The sequence below is a fragment of the Erinaceus europaeus genome, chromosome 7, assembly GCF_950295315.1.
Source record: "Erinaceus europaeus chromosome 7, mEriEur2.1, whole genome shotgun sequence".
NCBI classification, from domain to species: Eukaryota; Metazoa; Chordata; class Mammalia; order Eulipotyphla; family Erinaceidae; genus Erinaceus; species Erinaceus europaeus.
In genome coordinates, this window is record NC_080168.1 from 53,759,264 (window position 1) to 53,778,070 (window position 18,807).

Here is an 18,807-nt window from a genome sequence, read left to right on the forward strand (position 1 = left end):
AGAATGGCATACATCAAAAAGGACAGCAGCAACAAAAGCTGGAGAGGCTGTGGGGACAGAGGAACCCTTTTACATTGCTGGTGGGAATGTAAATTGGTACAGCCTCTGTGGAGAGCAGTCTGGAAAACTCTCAGAAGGCTAGACATGGACCTTCCATATGATCCAGTAATTCCTCTCCTGGGGTTATACCCCAAGGACTCCATAACACCCAACCAAAAAGAGGTGTGTACTCCTATGTTCATAGCAGCACAATTCATAATAGCTAAAACCTGGAAGCAACCCAGGTGCCCAACAACAGATGAGTGGCTGAGAAAGCTGTGGTATATATATATACAATGGAATACTATGCAGCTATCAAGAACAATGAACCCACCTTCTCTGACCCATCTTGGACAGAGCTAGAAGGAATTATGTTAAGTGAGCTAAGTCAGAAAGATAAAGATGAGTATGGGATGATCCCACTCATCAACAGAAGTTGACTAAGAAGATCTGAAAGGGAAACTAAAAGCAGGACCTGATCAAATTGTAAGTAGGGCACCAAAGTAAAAACCCTGTGGTGAGGGGTAGACATGCAGCTTCCTGGGCCAGTTGGGGGTGGGAGTGGGCGGGAGGGATGGGTCACAGTCTTTTGGTGGTGGTAATGGTGTTTATGTACACTCCTAGCAAAATGTAGACATATAAATCAGTAGTTAATTAATATGAGAGGGGGAAAATCAATTGTATGTCTCAAAGTTTTTCAAAACACAAACTGAATCTTTTTAATATATAGGCTGTGTATTTGATATGCGGACTCTCTCAAAAGCCTAGACCAAGTAGATTAGAAGCATCCAATAGCACAACTATATACAAGATACTGGATACTGTACAGCAAACCATAACAAAAGGACTTTTCAAAGTTAACCCAATTAACAAATAATGTGATGATAACATTAACTATCGATTGTCTTTTGGAACCCTAAGACAGCAGGAACCTCACATCTCCACTATAGAGCCCCTACTTCCCCCAGTCCTGGAACCCTTGGATAGGGCCCACTTTCCCGTATGCATCTCCCAATCCAAACCAAATAATATTGCATCCGCCGATCACAACCTAACCAACGCAACGATTGCCACCTCAACATGCTTCACCTCAGACTGTGTCCAGAGACTTCACGTGTGGAATGACAACCCTTCAGCTTCATTACTCGGGTGAGACCTTTCCTTTTATAGTACACTCTAATTTCATCTCAGGTAGTTCACTTTCTAACAAAGTCCCATAACCTAGATATACACCAGTTTCTGTGAGAGAGAGCTTATGTTCACACGTATCCATAAACTACTGCAAAATATATACCTGAAAGCAGAAGTACACTAGAGTTTGCAGTGAGTACCTCTCTAACACTTCCTCTCCACTATTCCAAGCTTGGGATCCATGATTGCTCAACAAATTGTTTGGCTTCGTATGTTAACTCTCTTTTCAATCACCAGGTTCCAGATGCCACCAGGATGCTGGCCAGGCTTCCCTGGATTGAAGACCCCACCAATGTGTCCTGGAGCTCAGCTTCCCCAGAGACACACCTTACTAGGAAAAGAGAGAGGCAGACTGGGAGTATGGACTGACCAGTCAACGCCCATGTTCAGTGGGGAAGCAATTACAGAAGCCAGACCTTCTACCTTCTGCAACCCTCAACGACCCTGGGTCCATGCTCCCAGAGGGCTAGAGAATGGGAAAGCTATCATGGGAGGGGGTGGGTTATGGAGATTGGGTGGTGGGAATTGTGTGGAGTTGTACCCCTCCTACCTTATGTTTTTGTTCATTAATCCTTTCTTAAATAAAAAATTTAAAATAAAAAAAATAAAAAGAAAGAAAGAAACACAAGGACCCTCACCTGGTTCGAGCCCCCAGCTTCCCACCTGCAGGGGGGGGGTGTCACTTCATAAGCGGCAAAGCAGATCTACAAGTGTGTTTCTCTCTCCACATCTCCCCTCATCTCTGAAATTCTCCCTGTCCTATCCAATAAAATGGAAAAAATGTCCTTTCTGCACCAGGAGCTGAAATGGGAAGATGAAAGAAAGAAAAAGAAAAAAAGGAAAAAAGGAATGGAAAGGCAATGGAGACCTTTGGAGCTCTGGTTTAAATGGAGCTCTGGTTTAAATGCACATTGCAAAACACACTAGGCATGCACATTTTAAAATAAAACAGATGAGCTCTTAAAAAACTTCTAGCTAGTACTACATTAAAAAAACTAGAAATCAATTCTTCTGTTCTTTCTGTCTTCAAATCCTTGGCTCCAATGATCTGCTTCTCTGACCTTGACATAATCAAGACTATCTCTGCCACGTAATTGTAATAATAATAATAAAAGCCTACTTTGCGCTATAGATGGTAGATGCACATTTTTTTCTTCTTTGGTTACCTGCCAGTTCTCAAAATTAAAGCAGTGGGAAGAAATGCAAATGAAGGTCATGCTTGACAGATAAAAATAATGGAATGCATAGTCCACATTTGAAAAATTACCTTAAAATAAAAGATAGCATGACGTAAGGATCCCAGTTCAAGCCCCTGACTCCCCACCTGCCTTCACAGTCACTTCACAGGCGGTGAAGCAGGTCTGCAGGTGTCTATCTTTCTCTCCTCCTCTCTGTCTTCCCCTCCTCTCTCCATTTCGCTCTGTCCTATCCGGCAAAGATGACATCAATAATAATAACTACAACAACAATGAAAAACAACAAGGGCAGCAATGGGGAAAATAAATAAACCCCACTTCTTTAAGTTCATATATGGCTATGAATTACAGCTTTGAAGGATTTCCAATTTAATCATCAGAAAGGAAAAATCCAAAATAAGGATTATAGACTTTTTTTTCATATTCTTTTTTTTTCAATGTTTTTTTATTGTTGTAGTTATTATTGTTGCTGTTATTGATGTCGTTGTTGTTGGATAGGACAGAGAGAAATGGAGAGAGGAGGGGAAAACAGAGAAGGGAAGAGAAAGATAGACACCTGCAGACCTGCTTCACTGCCTATGAAGCGACTCCTCTGTAGGTGGAGAGCTGGGGGCTTGAACCAGGATCTTTATGCCTGTCCTTGCGCTTTGTGCCACCTGTGCTTAACCTGCTCAGCTACCGCCCGACTCCCAGGATTACAGACTTTGATAGAGGGAAGACAGTTTTACTTCATCATTGTTGAGCAGTCTAATAACTTGGAACAGAAACCAGAACAAAAATAAAAACTCTAAATATTCATTGTGTAGAGTATTTTGTAAACTACTGGAAGACAGTTTTTATAATGATGTAACTTGTAGCTAGTACATTTTTTGTTGTAAACATCCTAAGAAAGGTTACCCTTTCAGGTATTAAACTTATGTAACATAATGACTACAGTACACTAGTAGCAACACGGTTGATTATATTAATATTTATTACTTGAAGAATATTTTTTGTTCATTCAGATGAATGGTATATTTTTAAACAGAAGACTGGGAAGCAAATGGATATATGCTGAATTGTTAGAAAACTTGAATCTGAAAATGTATGTGTGATAATGAGGTCACATCAGAGAATGTATTCAATTTTTAAGTATGCCTCTTATTGAATTGCTTTCAAAATTATTTGGATCATTAATAGAGGTAGGAGCACTAGCAAAAGGAAAATACATTAGAAATTAAGATCAGGGAGTCGGGCTGTAGCGCAGCGGGTTAAGCGCAGGTGGCGCAAAGCACAAGGACCGGCATAAGGATCCCGGTTCGAACCCCGGCTCCCCACCTGCAGGGGAGTCGCTTCACAGGCGGTGAAGCAGGTCTGCAGGTGTCTATCTTTCTCTCCTCCTCTCTGTCTTCCCCTCCTCTCTCCATTTCTCTCTGTCCTATCCAACAACGACAACAACAATAATAACTACAACAATAAAACAACAAGGGCAACAAAAGGGAGTAAATAAATAAAATAAATTTTAAAAAATAACTAAAAAAAAGAAATTAAGATCAGTATTAAAATAAATGAATAGATAAAGTGATCAAAGGAATAGAATGGAAACTGGGTAGATAGCATAATGGTTATGGAAAGAGACTCTCATGCTTGAGGCTCCCCAGTCCCAGGTTCAATCCTCTGCACCACCATAAGCCAGAGCTGAGCAGTGGTCTAGTAAAAGAGAAACAAACAAACAAACAAACAAAACAGAATGGAAACTCTAGAAATACATGTAACTGTATGCAAATAAGGTGACAGTTCAAATGAGTTTAGACATTTTAGTAAGTTGGACAATTTCATAGTCACATAGAAAATAATTAAATAGAAACAGAAAATAATTTAAATAAAATTTTCTCTTACAATCTCCTCCAATTTAGTTTCCAAATGTGCCAGGCTAAAGGTAAAAGCATATCAATTAATAATATGAATGCCAAAAGGAAATCTGTATGAATCTTATAAGTGAACTTATTTGGAAGTTAGGAAAACTTTCACTATGATTAAATTCTAGACTCAGTAAAGGAGGTTGATAAAGTTGATTATAATCCTATCCCCTAAAGGCAAAACAAGCACACTTAAAGATCTTATGCATGGAGTGAGCTGGAGAGTGGTGTACCAGGTTAAGCACACATAGTATGAAATGCAAAGACCCCAGTTTGAGCCCCCAGCTCCCCACGTGTGGAGGATGGGAGGGTGTCATCTGACAAGCAGTGAAGCAGGTCTTCAGGTGTCTATCTTTCTCTCTGTCTTCCCCTCACCTCTCTATTTCTCTTTGTCCTACAAAAAGAAAAATTTAAAAAAAGGGCCACAAGAGCAGTGTATTTGTAGTCCAGGCACCGAGTCCCAACGATAATCCTGGAGGCAACAGAATATATATATATAAAAGATCTTATCCATGGAAAATAAATCAATGCTTATTTTAAGAGAGATGAAAACTAGAATATAATATGAGCAATTTTTTGCTATAGAAAAATGTTTATGGAGTCGGGTGGTAGCACAGCAGGTTAAGTGCACGTAGCGCAAAGTGCAAGGACTGGTATAAGGCCCCGGTTCGAGCCCCGTCTCCCCACCTGCAGGGGAGTCGCTTCACAGGCGGTGAAGCAGGTCTGCAGGTGTCTACCTTTCTCTCCTCTCTCTGTCTTCCCCTCCTCTCTCCATTTCTGTCTGTCCTATCCAACAATGATGACAACAAGATAACTACAATAACAGCAACAACAAAAAACAAGGACACAAAAGGGAATAAATAAATAAATAAACATTTTTTAAAATGGTTTACTCTCCCCAGTAATATAAGCATCTTCTAAAAATTGAAAGAGAAAGTCCATACTAGAAAAGATAGAGTATCCCCAAATGCAGGGGGAAAGTAGTGGTGAAGCAGGGCTGCAGGTGTCTCTATGTCTCTCTCCCTCTCTATCTCCCCCTCCTCTCTCGATTTCTCTCTGTCTCTATTCAATAATAAATAAATAAATAAATAAAACTTAAAAAATAAAAGATAGAGTAGATATATGAATAGGTAGTTCACAACACTTGCAAATTGTTCTATAGCAATGGAAAGATGTCTACCTTGTCTCATAGTAAGAGACATGTCAACTAAAACTTCACTGAGCTACCAGACAGAAATCAAAGGTTTAGCAAGATTTAGGGACGACTGTGAGGAAACAAGACATTCTTAACATCTTTGGTAAAAATAAAACACGGCACAGACACAACCAATAGCACTGACACTATACAGGGCAATTATTTGTGAATTTATTCTTTGATTTAACTATCCTACTCCTAGGGAATCTATCCTAAAGATAAGCTTGTGGGATGCAAAGAGAAGTATATATGCACTGAGTTATTCAGTAGGACCTACTTAACATGGCAAAATTAAAGAAACAACCCCATTGATCTAGGACTGGTAATAAACAGTTGTTTTCTACACTAAGGCATACTGTGAAGATAGGTAGATAGATAGATAGATAGATAGATAGATAGATAGATAGATAGATAGCGCACTGAGTGGTGGTGCACCCAGTTGAGTGTACATGGTTCTCTGATTTAAAAAAATAAATAAATAAATCCAGGAATGGAAATCATGATCACAGCAATTTTTGTTAAACCAACAATCAAGGAAGCAAAGGCAGTACAGGTTTGATCAAAGGGTGTGGGCAGCATGTTAAGAAGCTCTCTCTGTCCAAACGTGGGGACATTGGAGCATCAGTAATTACAGTGGACTGAAACACAGTGAAAAATATAATTCCATGAATTAATAATAATAGTTTAAAAATAAAAACAGCTAATAGGTCACTTTCAAAAGATTTTGAAGCTCAGCTCATTAATCTGAAAACTCTAACAACAGAAAGAAAGAACTTGACATTTATCTTCTTTTTCTTATGTAAACTGTACCTAATTAAATCGTTGTTAAGGAGATTTTTCTCCTTGTAGAATCATTTCAGCTAACAAAAGAGAAAGATATATAGATTGTCACTTTCTTGCATCTCCCAGTGGGGTAGTAGATTTGGACAAAATGCATCAACTGAGTCTGTTAAATAACAGAGATAAGGGCTGGCAAGTTAGCTTACCTGGGAGGGGGCCTACTTTGCCATGAGCCTGACCCAGATTCCTGGGTCTGCACTGGACATTGTAGACAGTTTTGGCATTGTGATATCATTCTCTCTGTCCCTTTGTTCTTCTATCCTTGTACCCCTCTGTCTCTCTATGTCACAGCCTGGAGTGAAGAATCCCCAGCAATGACAAATTAATAATATTTTTTAAAATTATAAATAATCAGATAGTATGCCTTTTAGTTGAAGTGCAAAACACCATCAATGAAGAAATTCCCTTCTACCCACAAAATACAATCTGTCTTAAGTATCTAGGCCTATCAGGCAATTAACATAAGAAAAGTAGAGGAGAATAAACTCCTAGTTGATACCAGGTGGGTACATTCAGCAAAATCTAGGCCAAAGAAAATGACTATGCTAAATTCTGTTGCTTAAATATAATGAATTTGAGGGCTAGGCTATAGTACACTCGGTTGAATGCACATTACCAAGCACAAGGACCTGGTTCCAGCCCCTGCTCATCACTTGCAAGGGGGACACTTTAAGAGCATTGAAACAGGCCTGCAGGTGTCTATCTTTCTCTTGCCCTCTCTTTTTTCTCCCTCCATTCTTAATTTCTCTCTGTCCTATATAATAAAATAGGAAGAAAGAGAAAGAATGGAAGAAAGGGAGAGAGAAACAGAGATATGTCAGGAAAACAATAAAGCCCAAGTGACTACTACGAAGTGTGATTTACTTACATTTTTCTGGCTGATAAATCAGGTGGCGATGCTCCATATAAAGAGTTATCAGAGTCATACATGTAGAAATGAAAGGAAAAAGTAAGACCAGGGTCCAGGAACCTGAGTGCTGTATGGAAGATATTCCCAGGAAGACAATGGTGGCATTTAGGTTCAGGATCCAATAAAGCCTGCAGTGTAGAGACAAAAAAAAAGTATATGTAATGTGTATACATACATATATATATATATGTATATATATACATATATATATATATATCTTAGTTTTTTAGTTTGTGTAGTTTCCATAGGAGTTAAATTGTATGATGTTTATTTCTCCCCCATCTAATTTATTTAATACCTTCTAGGCTTATCCATGTTCTTGCAAATGGCAGGGTTTCTTTTTCTACTTTTTGTAGCATGCATATGTACTACATTGCTGTTCAATAATTTGTTGAACTACATTGCTGTTCAGTAATTTGTTGAAAGCTACTAAGGTCGTTTCCATCTCTTGGCTACGATCAACAATTCTTCACTGAACATGGGGTGTATATATTCCTTTAAATAAGTGAGCTGTTTTTTTTTTTTCAAGTAAATATCCAGAAGTAGAATAACTGGATCATATGTAATTTCTGTTCTTTTTTTTAACTATTTATTTTCTTTATTTGTTTGTTGGATAGAAATAGCCAGAAAATTGAGGCACATGCAGCCCTGCTTTACCACTTGTGAAGTTTTCCTCCTGCAAGTGGGGACCAGGGGCTTGAACCTGGGTCCTTGTGCACTGTAACATGTGTGCTCAGCCAGATGTGCCACCACCCAGCCCCTGTTCTTTAGTTTTGTGAGGACTCTGCTTTCCATGATGACTGCATCAATTTACAGTGTCATTCCCAGTACATAAGATCTTCTTTCTCTCCACAGGTTCTCCAACACCTGATGCTTGTCTTTTGGGTAATAGGCTATGATTGTTGGTTTAGTGTGTTTATGTAAATACAAGTTATTAAATGGTGGAATATTTGTTGAAAGACTTCACAAATACTATTTATTATGTTTCTTCTTCTCCCCCCTCCTCCTCCTTCCCTTTCCCCTTCCCCTTCCCCTTCTCCTTCTCCTACTCCTTCTCCTTCTCCTTCTTCTCCTTCTCCTCCTCTTCCCCTTTCCCTTTTCCCTTCCTCTCTTTCTCCTCCTCTTCCTCCTTCCCCTTCCCATTCTCCTCCTCCCCCTCCTCCTCCCTTCTTAGATATAAGGATGCTCTCCACCTTGGTTAGTTTAAAATCAACTGATTAGAGTCCTTAATGACTTTGGTGGTCCCTTTGCTTTAGCCATAGAGCACAGTACAATCAAGGGGTATAGCCTGTGATGTCTGCTGTATTCTATTGGGTAACGTCAGGTTGTGGGGTTCATCTACGCTCAAGCAGGCAAGTCTGTCAAGAATGTCACCCATTGTGGGTCACCCTATTTGCATTTCTTATCATTTAATTCATCCTCCTTCCCTCCCTTCCTTCTTGTAAAGGTGGGGGGAAGCAGAATCAATGGGCAAAGCTTGTTTATTGGAAGGATAACTTACTGCAGGTTAGAGAATAAAGGGAGAGCTTAGAAAGAGTCACATAAAGTAGGAAGAAAAAGCATGAGTGGATACTGACTGTATGTTAGACGGTGCTAAGCAGCTTGCTGAAGTTGATCATGGACATCATGTGAACATAGTGTGCTTTTGCATTTCTCTGCAGACCAATTTGGTTGTGAAAGCACAACACTCAAACGAGCGGAGAGTTGAATTTTAACCAGGATTGTTTCTCTCATCTCTCAAGAGATCCAGCACAGTAAGGAGATGCGGAGAGGGGGTTTTCGACTGCAAGAGTAGACTATTAAGTTACTGTAGCCCAGCCTCCTAACCCCACATCAGTGCGCTTGCTGATTGGAGGCAGGGACTCAGCCTCCTGGTGTGTCCAGTTCACTCTGCCCAGGAGGGTGAGTAGAAGAACCTCCTATTTCTGCTGGGCAGGCACTAGAAGGTCAGTGCCTTTCTTGGCTCCATTAACACCCACTTTAAGAGGGGGAGAGGGAGAGGGAGAGGGAGAGGGAGAGGGTGTGGGTAAGGGTGTGGGTGAGGGAGAGGGAGAGGGAGAGGGAGAGGGAGAGGGAGAGGGGGAGAGAGAGAGAGAGAGAGAGAGAGAGAGAGAGAGAGAGAGAGAGAGAGAGGGAGAGAGAGAATTCATCCCTGATAAAACTATGGGGCAGAGGTGGGAGGAAGGCAGTTATTCAGTGTCTAGTTGAAATAGAGCAGTGGTCTAAGCCGCTTCTTCTGTGTTAGGCTACTATTTCCACACATTTTGGATAAAGGGAACAATTTTTTCCCTATAGTTTTCTTCCTATTCTTAGCTTTTGCCTGGTGTCAGTTCCAGATCCCATCTTTTTGCATTACCTCCTTTGCTGGCAGACAGAGCCCAAAGCCACCCAGGGAACTCAACACTGTCCTAACTCAAATTCTAGGTATCTAAGCTGAGTTTGCTTCCCTCTGTTTCATCTTTCAGAATCTTCTTGGATTATATTGTTGGGGTGTATGTATGTGTATGTGATCGCTTGAGATCATTCCAGTGTACTGGGAAACCTTGTGATTTAAAAGGAACTAAGGTGGGTGCCAATATGATGTGATTTTGAATGGAACTTTTTTTCTGGCTGTATAAATTGTGACTAGAGCTGGTAAAGAGACTGATTACAGGCTACTATAAGTCTAGAAGAGAGTTAAGAGTGAACTAGGCCACAAAGGAAAGGGAACAGAGTAGATAGGTATGATACATATAGATACATATCCTTGGAGAGGAGACATGCATTTAACTAGACTAGTTTCTTCACTGTCATGTAAATATACCTGCATATTTTTGGTCCTTGTAACTTTTTATGTAATTTGCCTTGTCTTGTCTCCTTTTCGAAGTCTAATGCCCCATCTGTTGACTTTCATTCTGAGCTGTCTTGAATATGCTGCTTCTCTTCTCTCAACTCCTCAAGCAGATAGTCATTCTCCAATCATTCCACTCTTGTTAATTTTGTCTGCTTATTTAGAGATTGTCAAACTTGCTGATGGCCACACCTTATTTATTTATTTATTTATTTATTTATTTATTTATTTTTCTCTACTCTTTTTGTCTCCATGGGGGAGAGGGAGTCTATCACAATTCTAAGTCCACAATCAATGGGGAGTAAATAACTGAATCATGGGAAACATAGCCTCTCATCAAAAATCACTCTAGTAAACAATAGCATGCAAAAGGAAAACAAACCTGCTAGTCATTTGGCCCAAAGAAGTGATCAAATGTCAAACATGGCTAAACTGAATAATCTGATTTACTGTAACCCACTAATAATCTCTGTATCATATGTAGGTGAAGTACAGAGTTACAGTCTTCTAAAACAACTGGATAGAGTCCCTCTACGCTAGGCCATTATTTCATAATGTTGCAACCTGCCCACTTGAGTTGTGGCTGTAACAATTGAGAAACAGGAGTAGCTAGCAATGTTAGAGCTCTTTCAATCTCTAGGAAACTTTTTTTTTTCAGTGTTAAGTATAGCTAAGAAAATCTGTTAACTGAATTGCTCTATAGAGGGTCAAGGAAAATTACAAGTATTCCAAGACTTAAATCTTGTGAAAGGTAGTTAGGAGCCAAGGAATTATAGTGTGGACTATCCTTGTATAGGAAGAGATTTCACATAAAGTACTAAATGTACTTTGACAAATGCCACCCAACCTATTTGGTTGTGTAATTTTCTGAAAGAATTACCTAGTACGGGCATGTTTTATATGTGCCTTTGTTGATCCATGGACAGGGCCAACCATAGATAATTAAGGGTGAAATTGTACGTGTATCAACTAAATAAATAAAGAAATAAAAATTCACAGGGTTCAGACTCACCATTTAGACTCCTTTCATCTCATAGCTCACTGGAAAATTGAATATATAAAGCACCCTTCACACAGAAAGTCAGAGAGCAAAGCACTAAAGCAAAACAAATACCAGTGATTAAGGGAAATTGAAAGCAGCAGTAAAAATATGTTGCTTTGGTCTACCTTTAAATATAGACTGGGAACTGCAAATAACAGAGTGTATAGAAATGGTTATTATTATTGTCATTATTTTGTCTGCATGATCCTGTGGCATTGAATACAAATAAAGGGGTGGGGGGAAACTTGTGCCTGCAAAATCTAACCATCCATTAGAACTTTAATTTTTTTCCTTTATTGGGGGATTCATGTTTTACATTTGACAGTGAATACAATAGTTTGTGCATGCATAATATTTCTCAGTTTTCCACATAATAATACAAGCCCCACTAGGTCTTCTGTCATCTTTTTCCAGGACCTGTACTTTCCCCCACCCACCCACCGCAGAGACTTTTACTTTTGTGCAATACACATTCACCTCAGTCTATTTTGAAATTAAGCAAATACTTTCTCATTCCTTTGACTGGCCAATTTCAACATGTTTCTAACTTTATTTTAAAAGAAGTGATTTAAAATTGTCTTTCCTAACCTGAGAGCATATTGAAAGAGACTAGGTCAGTGTTCATATCTTCACAGCATTAGTGTACCCTTTAAATGGGGGGGGGGGATAAGATGCACATAGTACCAAGCACAAAGACTTACGCATGCAAGGATCCTGGTTTGAGCCCCTGGTTCCCTACCTGCAGGGAGGTTGCTTCACAAGTGGTGAAGCAGGTCAGCAGGTATCTGTCTTTCTCTATCCTGTCTCTATCTTCTCCTCTCAATTTCTCTCTGTCTTACCCTATTTTCTTTAATTTCTTTCTTTTTTTAATTTATTTTATTTATTTATTCCCTTTTGTTGCCCTTGTTGTTTTATTGTTGTAGTTATTATTGTTGTTATTGTTGTTGGATAGGACAGAGAGAAATGGAGAGAGGAGGGAAAGACAGAGAGGAGGAGAGAAAGATAGACACCTGCAGATCTGCTTCACTGCCTGTGAAGCGACTCCCCTGCAGGTGGGGAGCCGGGGTTCGAACCGGGATCCTTATGCCGGTCCTTGTGCTTTGCGACACCTGCGCTTAACCCGCTGCGCTACAGCCCGACTCCCCCTTTTTTTTTTTTTTTAAGAAGGCCTCCAAGAGCAGTGGATTCATAGTTTCAGCACAGAGCCCTAGTGATAACCCTAAAGGCAAAAGAAAAGGAAAAAAAGAGTTCAGAATGAATGTTTTATGCTGTATTTGATAATGTTAAGGTTGACCACCAGTATCTGTGGCTCTTCCATGGAACACTCTTGAACTATTCAGAAGAGTCAGTGAAACAGCTGGGGAGTGATTTCACGGTGGGTGACTATTGTCAGGTTTTACCCCCCTGAACATAACCACTAGCTCACTGAAGTACTGGCAACCACGAATTTGCAGAAAGAAGGAGCAGGTGGAAAGCTTACAGTTACTACTTTTTACCTGTGATGTTAAGTTTGCTTAAGGAAAGGCCGTTTGACAAAGAAAGGCCATGGAGTTCAGTGAATAGGCAGCAGGATTAAAGTAGAGGGTGTGTTGTTCACTAAGAGACCAGAGAGATGTTTCATTCTCTTTTGCTTCCCCTACTCCCACTCTTTTGACTTGCTTTTATTCCCTTTCTTATTGTTCTTCTCCTAACATTCCAACATTGAGAGTTTATATATTATTGAGAGTTTTTCTCATTTCTGGAGTTTAAGAACTTTGAGCCATCATAGTTTATTCATGAAATAACCCCCCACTCATGCATCTACCAAATTTAAAAGAGACTGACAGGACTTAAAAAGCAGGAAGGGTGGTTGAGCGGTAGCACACCAGATTAAGTGCACATAGTGCAAAGCACAAGGACCAGGGCAAGGATTCCGGTTTAAGCCGCTGACTCCCCACCTGCAGGGAGGTTGCCTTGCAGCCAGTAAAGCACATCTACAGGTGTCTATCTTTCTCTCCTCCTCCCTCTTCCTCTCCTTTCTCAATTTCTCTGTCCTATCTAACAATAATAACAGCAGCAGCAACAACAACAATGGGAAAAAAAAGATGACCACCAGGAGCAGTGGATTCATAGTGCAGGCACCGAGCCCCAGCAATAACTCTGGAGGCAAAAAAGAAAGGAAGGAAGGAAGGAAGGAAGGAAGGAAGGAAGGAAGAGAAAGGAAGGGAAGGGAAGGCATGGGGAAGGGGAGAGGAGAGGAGAGGAGAGGAGGGGAGGGGAGAGGAGAGGAGAAGAGAGAGAGAGAGAGGAGAGGAGAGGAGAGGAGAGGAGAGGAGAGGAGAGGAGAGGAGAGGAGAGGAGAGGAGAGGAGAGGAGAGGAGAGAGAAAAGGCAGGAAATAAGGACTGGTAGTGGCTTACTATGTAAAGCCCCCACATTATCATGGGCAAGGACCCACATTCAAACCTCTGATCCCCACCTCTCTCTACCTGCAGGGGGAAAAGTTTTATGAGCACTAGATCAGTGCTACAAGCGTCTCTCCTCCCTTCTTTTCTCTTTGGCCTTCACTCTTTACCAAAAAAGGAGATTTTAGTGATTTTTTTTCCCCAGTTATTTATCGGCTTTTCATTAGTAGGCAACTCAGGATTAGGCCCTCAAGGATTATGTAGAATCTTTCAATCTGGTAAATTTCTAAGTTTGATGGAAAATTGTGAATCATCAAAAATCTTAAAGTCACTTGGCACATAGTAAATGTGTCCATCAATGTGGTTCCATTTGTTTCCAGAGCTATCTCTGGACCTCGTTTGAAATGTCTGCTCCCTGGGGCCAGGTGATGGCATACCTGGTTGAGTGCACATGTTACAATGCTCAAGGATCTGGGTTCATGTCCCTGACCCCCACGTGCAAGGGGAAAGCTTTGCAACTGGTGAAGCAGGGCTGCAGGTGTCTCTCTGTCTCTCTCCCTCTCTATCTCTCTCTCTCCCTCTCCTCTCAATTTCTGGCTGTCTAATAAATAAAGATAATTTTTAAAAAGAATTAAAAAAATATCTGCTCCTTATGTCTCTGGAAATGTATATATATATTATTGGTAAAGACAAAGAGAAGTTGAGTGGGGAGGGGGGAGATAGAGAATGAGAGAGACAGAGAGATATCTGCAACAGTACTTCACCACTCATGAAACTTTCCCCCCTGCAGGTGGGGACCAGGGGCTTGAATCTGCATCCCTGTGCACTCAGCCAGCTGTGCTGCCGCCTGGCCCCTCTGGAATTGTTTTCAACATTTTGAAGCACTTGTTTAAATTGTACATTCCCCAGCTAAGCTCCCCAAAAGTTATGAGCTAGAAAGTTGGAGCCTTGGAAATATTGTTTTTAAAAACTCTCAAGTGATCCTTAGAGTTAGGCAACACTGTTCAAGAGCAGTGGTTCTCAAACATGACTACTCAGGCTGCTTACATAAATAAATAAATAAATAAATAAATAAATAAATAAATAAAACAAGCAATAAACTTCTGTAGCCTGGGAGGTAGCTCAGGGGATAAAGCATTTAACTTGGAACAATAAGGTCCTGAATTTGATCCTGAGCATTGCCTGTGCCAGAGTGATGCTCTGGTTTTCTCTCTGTCCCTCTCCTTTTCCCTCTCCCCACCCCTCCTCCTCCCCCTTCCTCTCTCTTTCTTTCTCATATAAATACATATTTAGACAAATTTCTAGTCTTTGAATTTCATCTTCAATATTCATCATAGGGTCGATGATAAATATCCTTAGGTGATTTTTTTTTTTTTTGCACATCTAGGATTGAGAGTCACTGCTCACAAGCAACATTCAAGAAACTATTACTTGGTGAGTGTGCATGTTAAAATGCACAAGGACCTGGGTTCAAGTCCCTGGCCCCCACCTGCAGTAGGGAAGCTTCACAAGCAGTACTATAGGTGTCTCTTTGTCTATCTCCTTCTCTAGCCCTCCTCCCCCTTTCAATTTCTCTCTGTCTTATCAAGAAAAAAAAGAAAAAGGACCCCACCAATGTGTCCTGGAGCTCAGCTTCCCCAGAGTCACACCCTACTAGGGAAAGAGAGAGGCAGACTGGGGGTATGGACCGACCAGTCAACGCCCATGTTCAGCGGGGAAGCAATTACAGAAGCCAGACCTTCTACCTTCTGCAACCCTCAACGACCCTGGGTCCATGCTCCCAGAGGGATAGAGAATGGGAAAGCTACCATGGGAGGGGGTGGGTTATGGGGATTGGGTGTTGGGAATTGTGTGGAGTTGTACCCCTCCTACCTTATGCTTTTGTTCACTAATCCTTTCTTAAATAAAAAATTTAAAAAAAAAAGAAAAAAAAAAGAAAAAGGAGAAGAAAAATAAAATAAAGTAGAAACTATTGGCTCCTAGAAAAATGCTGTGGGACAAAACATTTTTATTTCTAGTGTTTCCCCTACTATATAAAAACATGAAATTGAGTGAAGTAGTAAAAACAGCACATTTTAGTATACGATAGGTATCACGTAGGTTAATTTGAGAATCTGGTATTCAGAATTTCTGGGATCATGTAAGTCAGTCTCTAACATTTTTTAAAAAGAATTTTACCAGTATTCTGTTTGGGCCTCAAACTTATCTATAATTCACTCTGGTAATCGATTAGCAACAGACAATGATATACAGATGGAATACAAATTATCAGGTGAAGCAAGTAAAGAAATATGGGAATAAGATCTGAGGTTAATTATGCTAGAATTTTAAATGTTGATCATGAACAGACTTCATTATCCACCTTTTTCTTTTTTTTCCTTCCAGAAAAGATTCTGTGCGGGTATATTTACCTAGACGATCTCCAATGTGGTGACTCTTAGTTGCACACCTCAGATTGGAGGAAATTGTTGAAAGAGCCATGCACTGGGGGGCGGGCAGTAGCGCAGTGGGTTAAGTGCACATGGCACTAAGTGCAAGGACTGGTGTAAAGACCCTGGTTCGAGCCCCTGGCTCCCCACTTGCAGGGGAGGTCACTTCACAGCGGTGAAGCAGGTCTGCAGGTGTCTATCTTTCTCTCCCCCTCTCTGTCTTCCTCTCCTCTCTCCATTTTTCTCTGTCTTATCCAACAACAATGACATCAATAACAACAATAATAATAATCTCAACAACAACATTATAATAATAATCTCAACAACAATAATCTCAACAAATAAAACAACAAGGGCAAAATAAAAGGGGGGAAAAATAGCCTCCAGGAGCAGTGGATTTGTGGTGCAGGCACTGAGCCTCAGCAATAACCCTGGAGGTGAGAGTAAGAAAGAGAGAGAGAGAGAGAGAGAAGAAGGAAGGAAGGAAGGAAGGAAGGAAGGAAGGAAGGAAGGAAGGAAGACAGAGCCAGGCTCTGATCTAGATAATGGCATAAGGATGTTGGCAGATTATTATGCCTCTTGATTCCAGAGATGTTAATTTTATTCTTTCAATGAGGTATATAGTTGAGGAAGATTCAGTACCAGATGGTAATCTTGGCTGGGAGTGGTTTTCTCACCTATAGTTGGCAGCTCTACTCAGAAGTGGTGCTTTCAATGCCCGGACTTCCAGTCTATAGTATCTAACACGATCATTGGAAAGCTTTAGGTGGTATAGTTTCAATGACACGTCTCATTAAAGGTCTTATAACTAAGAACATCTGACATCTGTGCTGAAAATAGAACTGGATGCAGTCTTCAAGTGGTTATAGATTCAAGTGGTATGTTGTTTTTAAAGATACCACTCAAATCCATTGCCTTAATTAGGCTTGAAGTGTCTAGGAGTATATTTTACTTGGAGGAAGAGAGTATAAGTTAGTGGGTGAACCCCCCTTTTTTGTTAATAGCTCCCTCTTAAATGGGTTCCTTTCCCCCCAGGATTTAGATGATGGTTTAATAATAGGAGTGATATTTGTTAAGATTTGAATGCCTATAGTGTGTTAGGAAACTTTATGTATCAACTGTACAAGAACTCTAGAAGATATTTTTATTTGATGAGAGAGGTACCCAGGATCCTGAGATTTATTATTATTATTATTATTATTATTTTTTATAAAATGAAAACATTGACAAGACCATAGGATAAGAGGGGTAAAATTCCACACAATGCCCGCCCCCAGAGCTCCATATCCAATCCCCTCCCTTGATAGCTTCCCTATTCTTTGTCCCTCTGGGAGTATGGACCCAGGATCATTGTAGGGTGCAGAAGGTGGAAAGTCTGGCTTCTGTAATTGCTTCTTCGCTAAATATGGGCACTGGCAGGTCGATTTTTACCCCCAGCTCAGATTTTTTAATGAACTTGACAAAGCCCATAAAATTTCAAAGTGACAGAGCCATGATTCTGCAGCTGTCTGGATGCCTTGCAGGTTCTCTGTCCAATTCTGTCACTAGTTTCTAAAGCACATACAGGCAAAGAACGTTCATTTGCACAAACTGTGATAAGAGCTATTCAGAAAAGTTCACTTGTAGTTTAGAATTTAAACTTCTAATAGCCAAACATAGGGGAGGGCAGTGGCGCACCTGGTTAAGTGCACATAGTAGGAAGTTCAAGCACCTCCCCCCACCTGCAGAGTAGATGCTTCATGAGCAGGGAAGTAGGTCTGCAGGTCTCTCTCTCTCTATCTCTATCTCTCTCTCTCCCATTCCCCTCTCAATTTCTCTCTGTCTTATCCAATAAAATGGAAAAAATGGTCACCAGGAGCAGTGGATTTGTAGTTATGGCACAAAGCCCCCCAATAATCCTGGAGCCGAGAGAGAGGGAGAGGGACAGAGAGAGAGAGAGAGAGAGAGAATATCCAGATGCAACCTTCAAGGTGTTGATCATCCAAATAATCTCCCCCTACACACACACACACACACACACACACACACACACACACACACACACAGACACACACACACACACACACACACACACATATTCAAGAAACAGTGGCCTGATTGTTTATATACATTTCTAGGCGAGTGCAGAAATATTAGGTTCCTGAAATACTGCCTGATTCTTTTTATCAGAGCTTTCTATGGACTTAGAAAATAATAATAATAATAATAAATGAAAAGTGTTTCTCCTAAGTATGACCTGGCTTCTCACAGCTGCAGAAATCCATTCTCTCCCCCTTTCTCCGTGACCCTTTCCAAAGTCCTAACCTCCAGCCCCAAGGGGAGTCCCCACCATTTCCCAAAGGAAATATTTCATTCATATAATGTCTTCTTTGTAATCAACACTGAGAAATGTCACTTTGATTAAACATAACTTTGTATGACTAAGACCACAGTACAATAAATTCTTCAGAGCTATCTTTCAGAACAACTGATTGCTCTCCAGTCTTAATCCTCCAGAGTCTTATTTAATCAAAAATGATGTTACTAATTAAGGATTAAAACCTCTGAATAGAATTTAAAAAAAAAAAGAGGAAAGAAAGATTTTTCTTTCTCCTTTGGGCAGGTCAAGGAGTGTGAATTTGCTGTAAAAAAAGAGTCCCTTTCACATTTGGTAAAATTGTATTATTCCCTCATGTTGGGACCTAATCCAAAACAGACCTGCATCTTTTGTAATATTAACATAACTAGAGAGAGATTTTGAGAGAAAAGGGAGAAACAAGCACTGTCTTAGGTACACATACCTATACAATATTTATTCCATTTTCTCCTTTAATGCTTTTATTATAGATTAACTTTATTCATTTAGTCTGCTACT

At 40.3% G+C, this 18,807-nt stretch overlaps 1 protein-coding gene across 1 annotated transcript in view; it reads right to left on the reverse strand.

Moving 5' to 3' along the window:
- SLC15A5 (solute carrier family 15 member 5) overlaps nucleotides 1–18,807 on the reverse strand; it is a 105,578-nt gene that overhangs the window by 71,876 nt on the left and 14,895 nt on the right. The window contains exon 3 of the mRNA XM_007527623.2: nucleotides 7,228–7,397. Coding sequence (XP_007527685.2) covers nucleotides 7,228–7,397 — 170 coding nt within the window. The remainder of the gene's footprint in view (nucleotides 1–7,227; nucleotides 7,398–18,807) is intronic.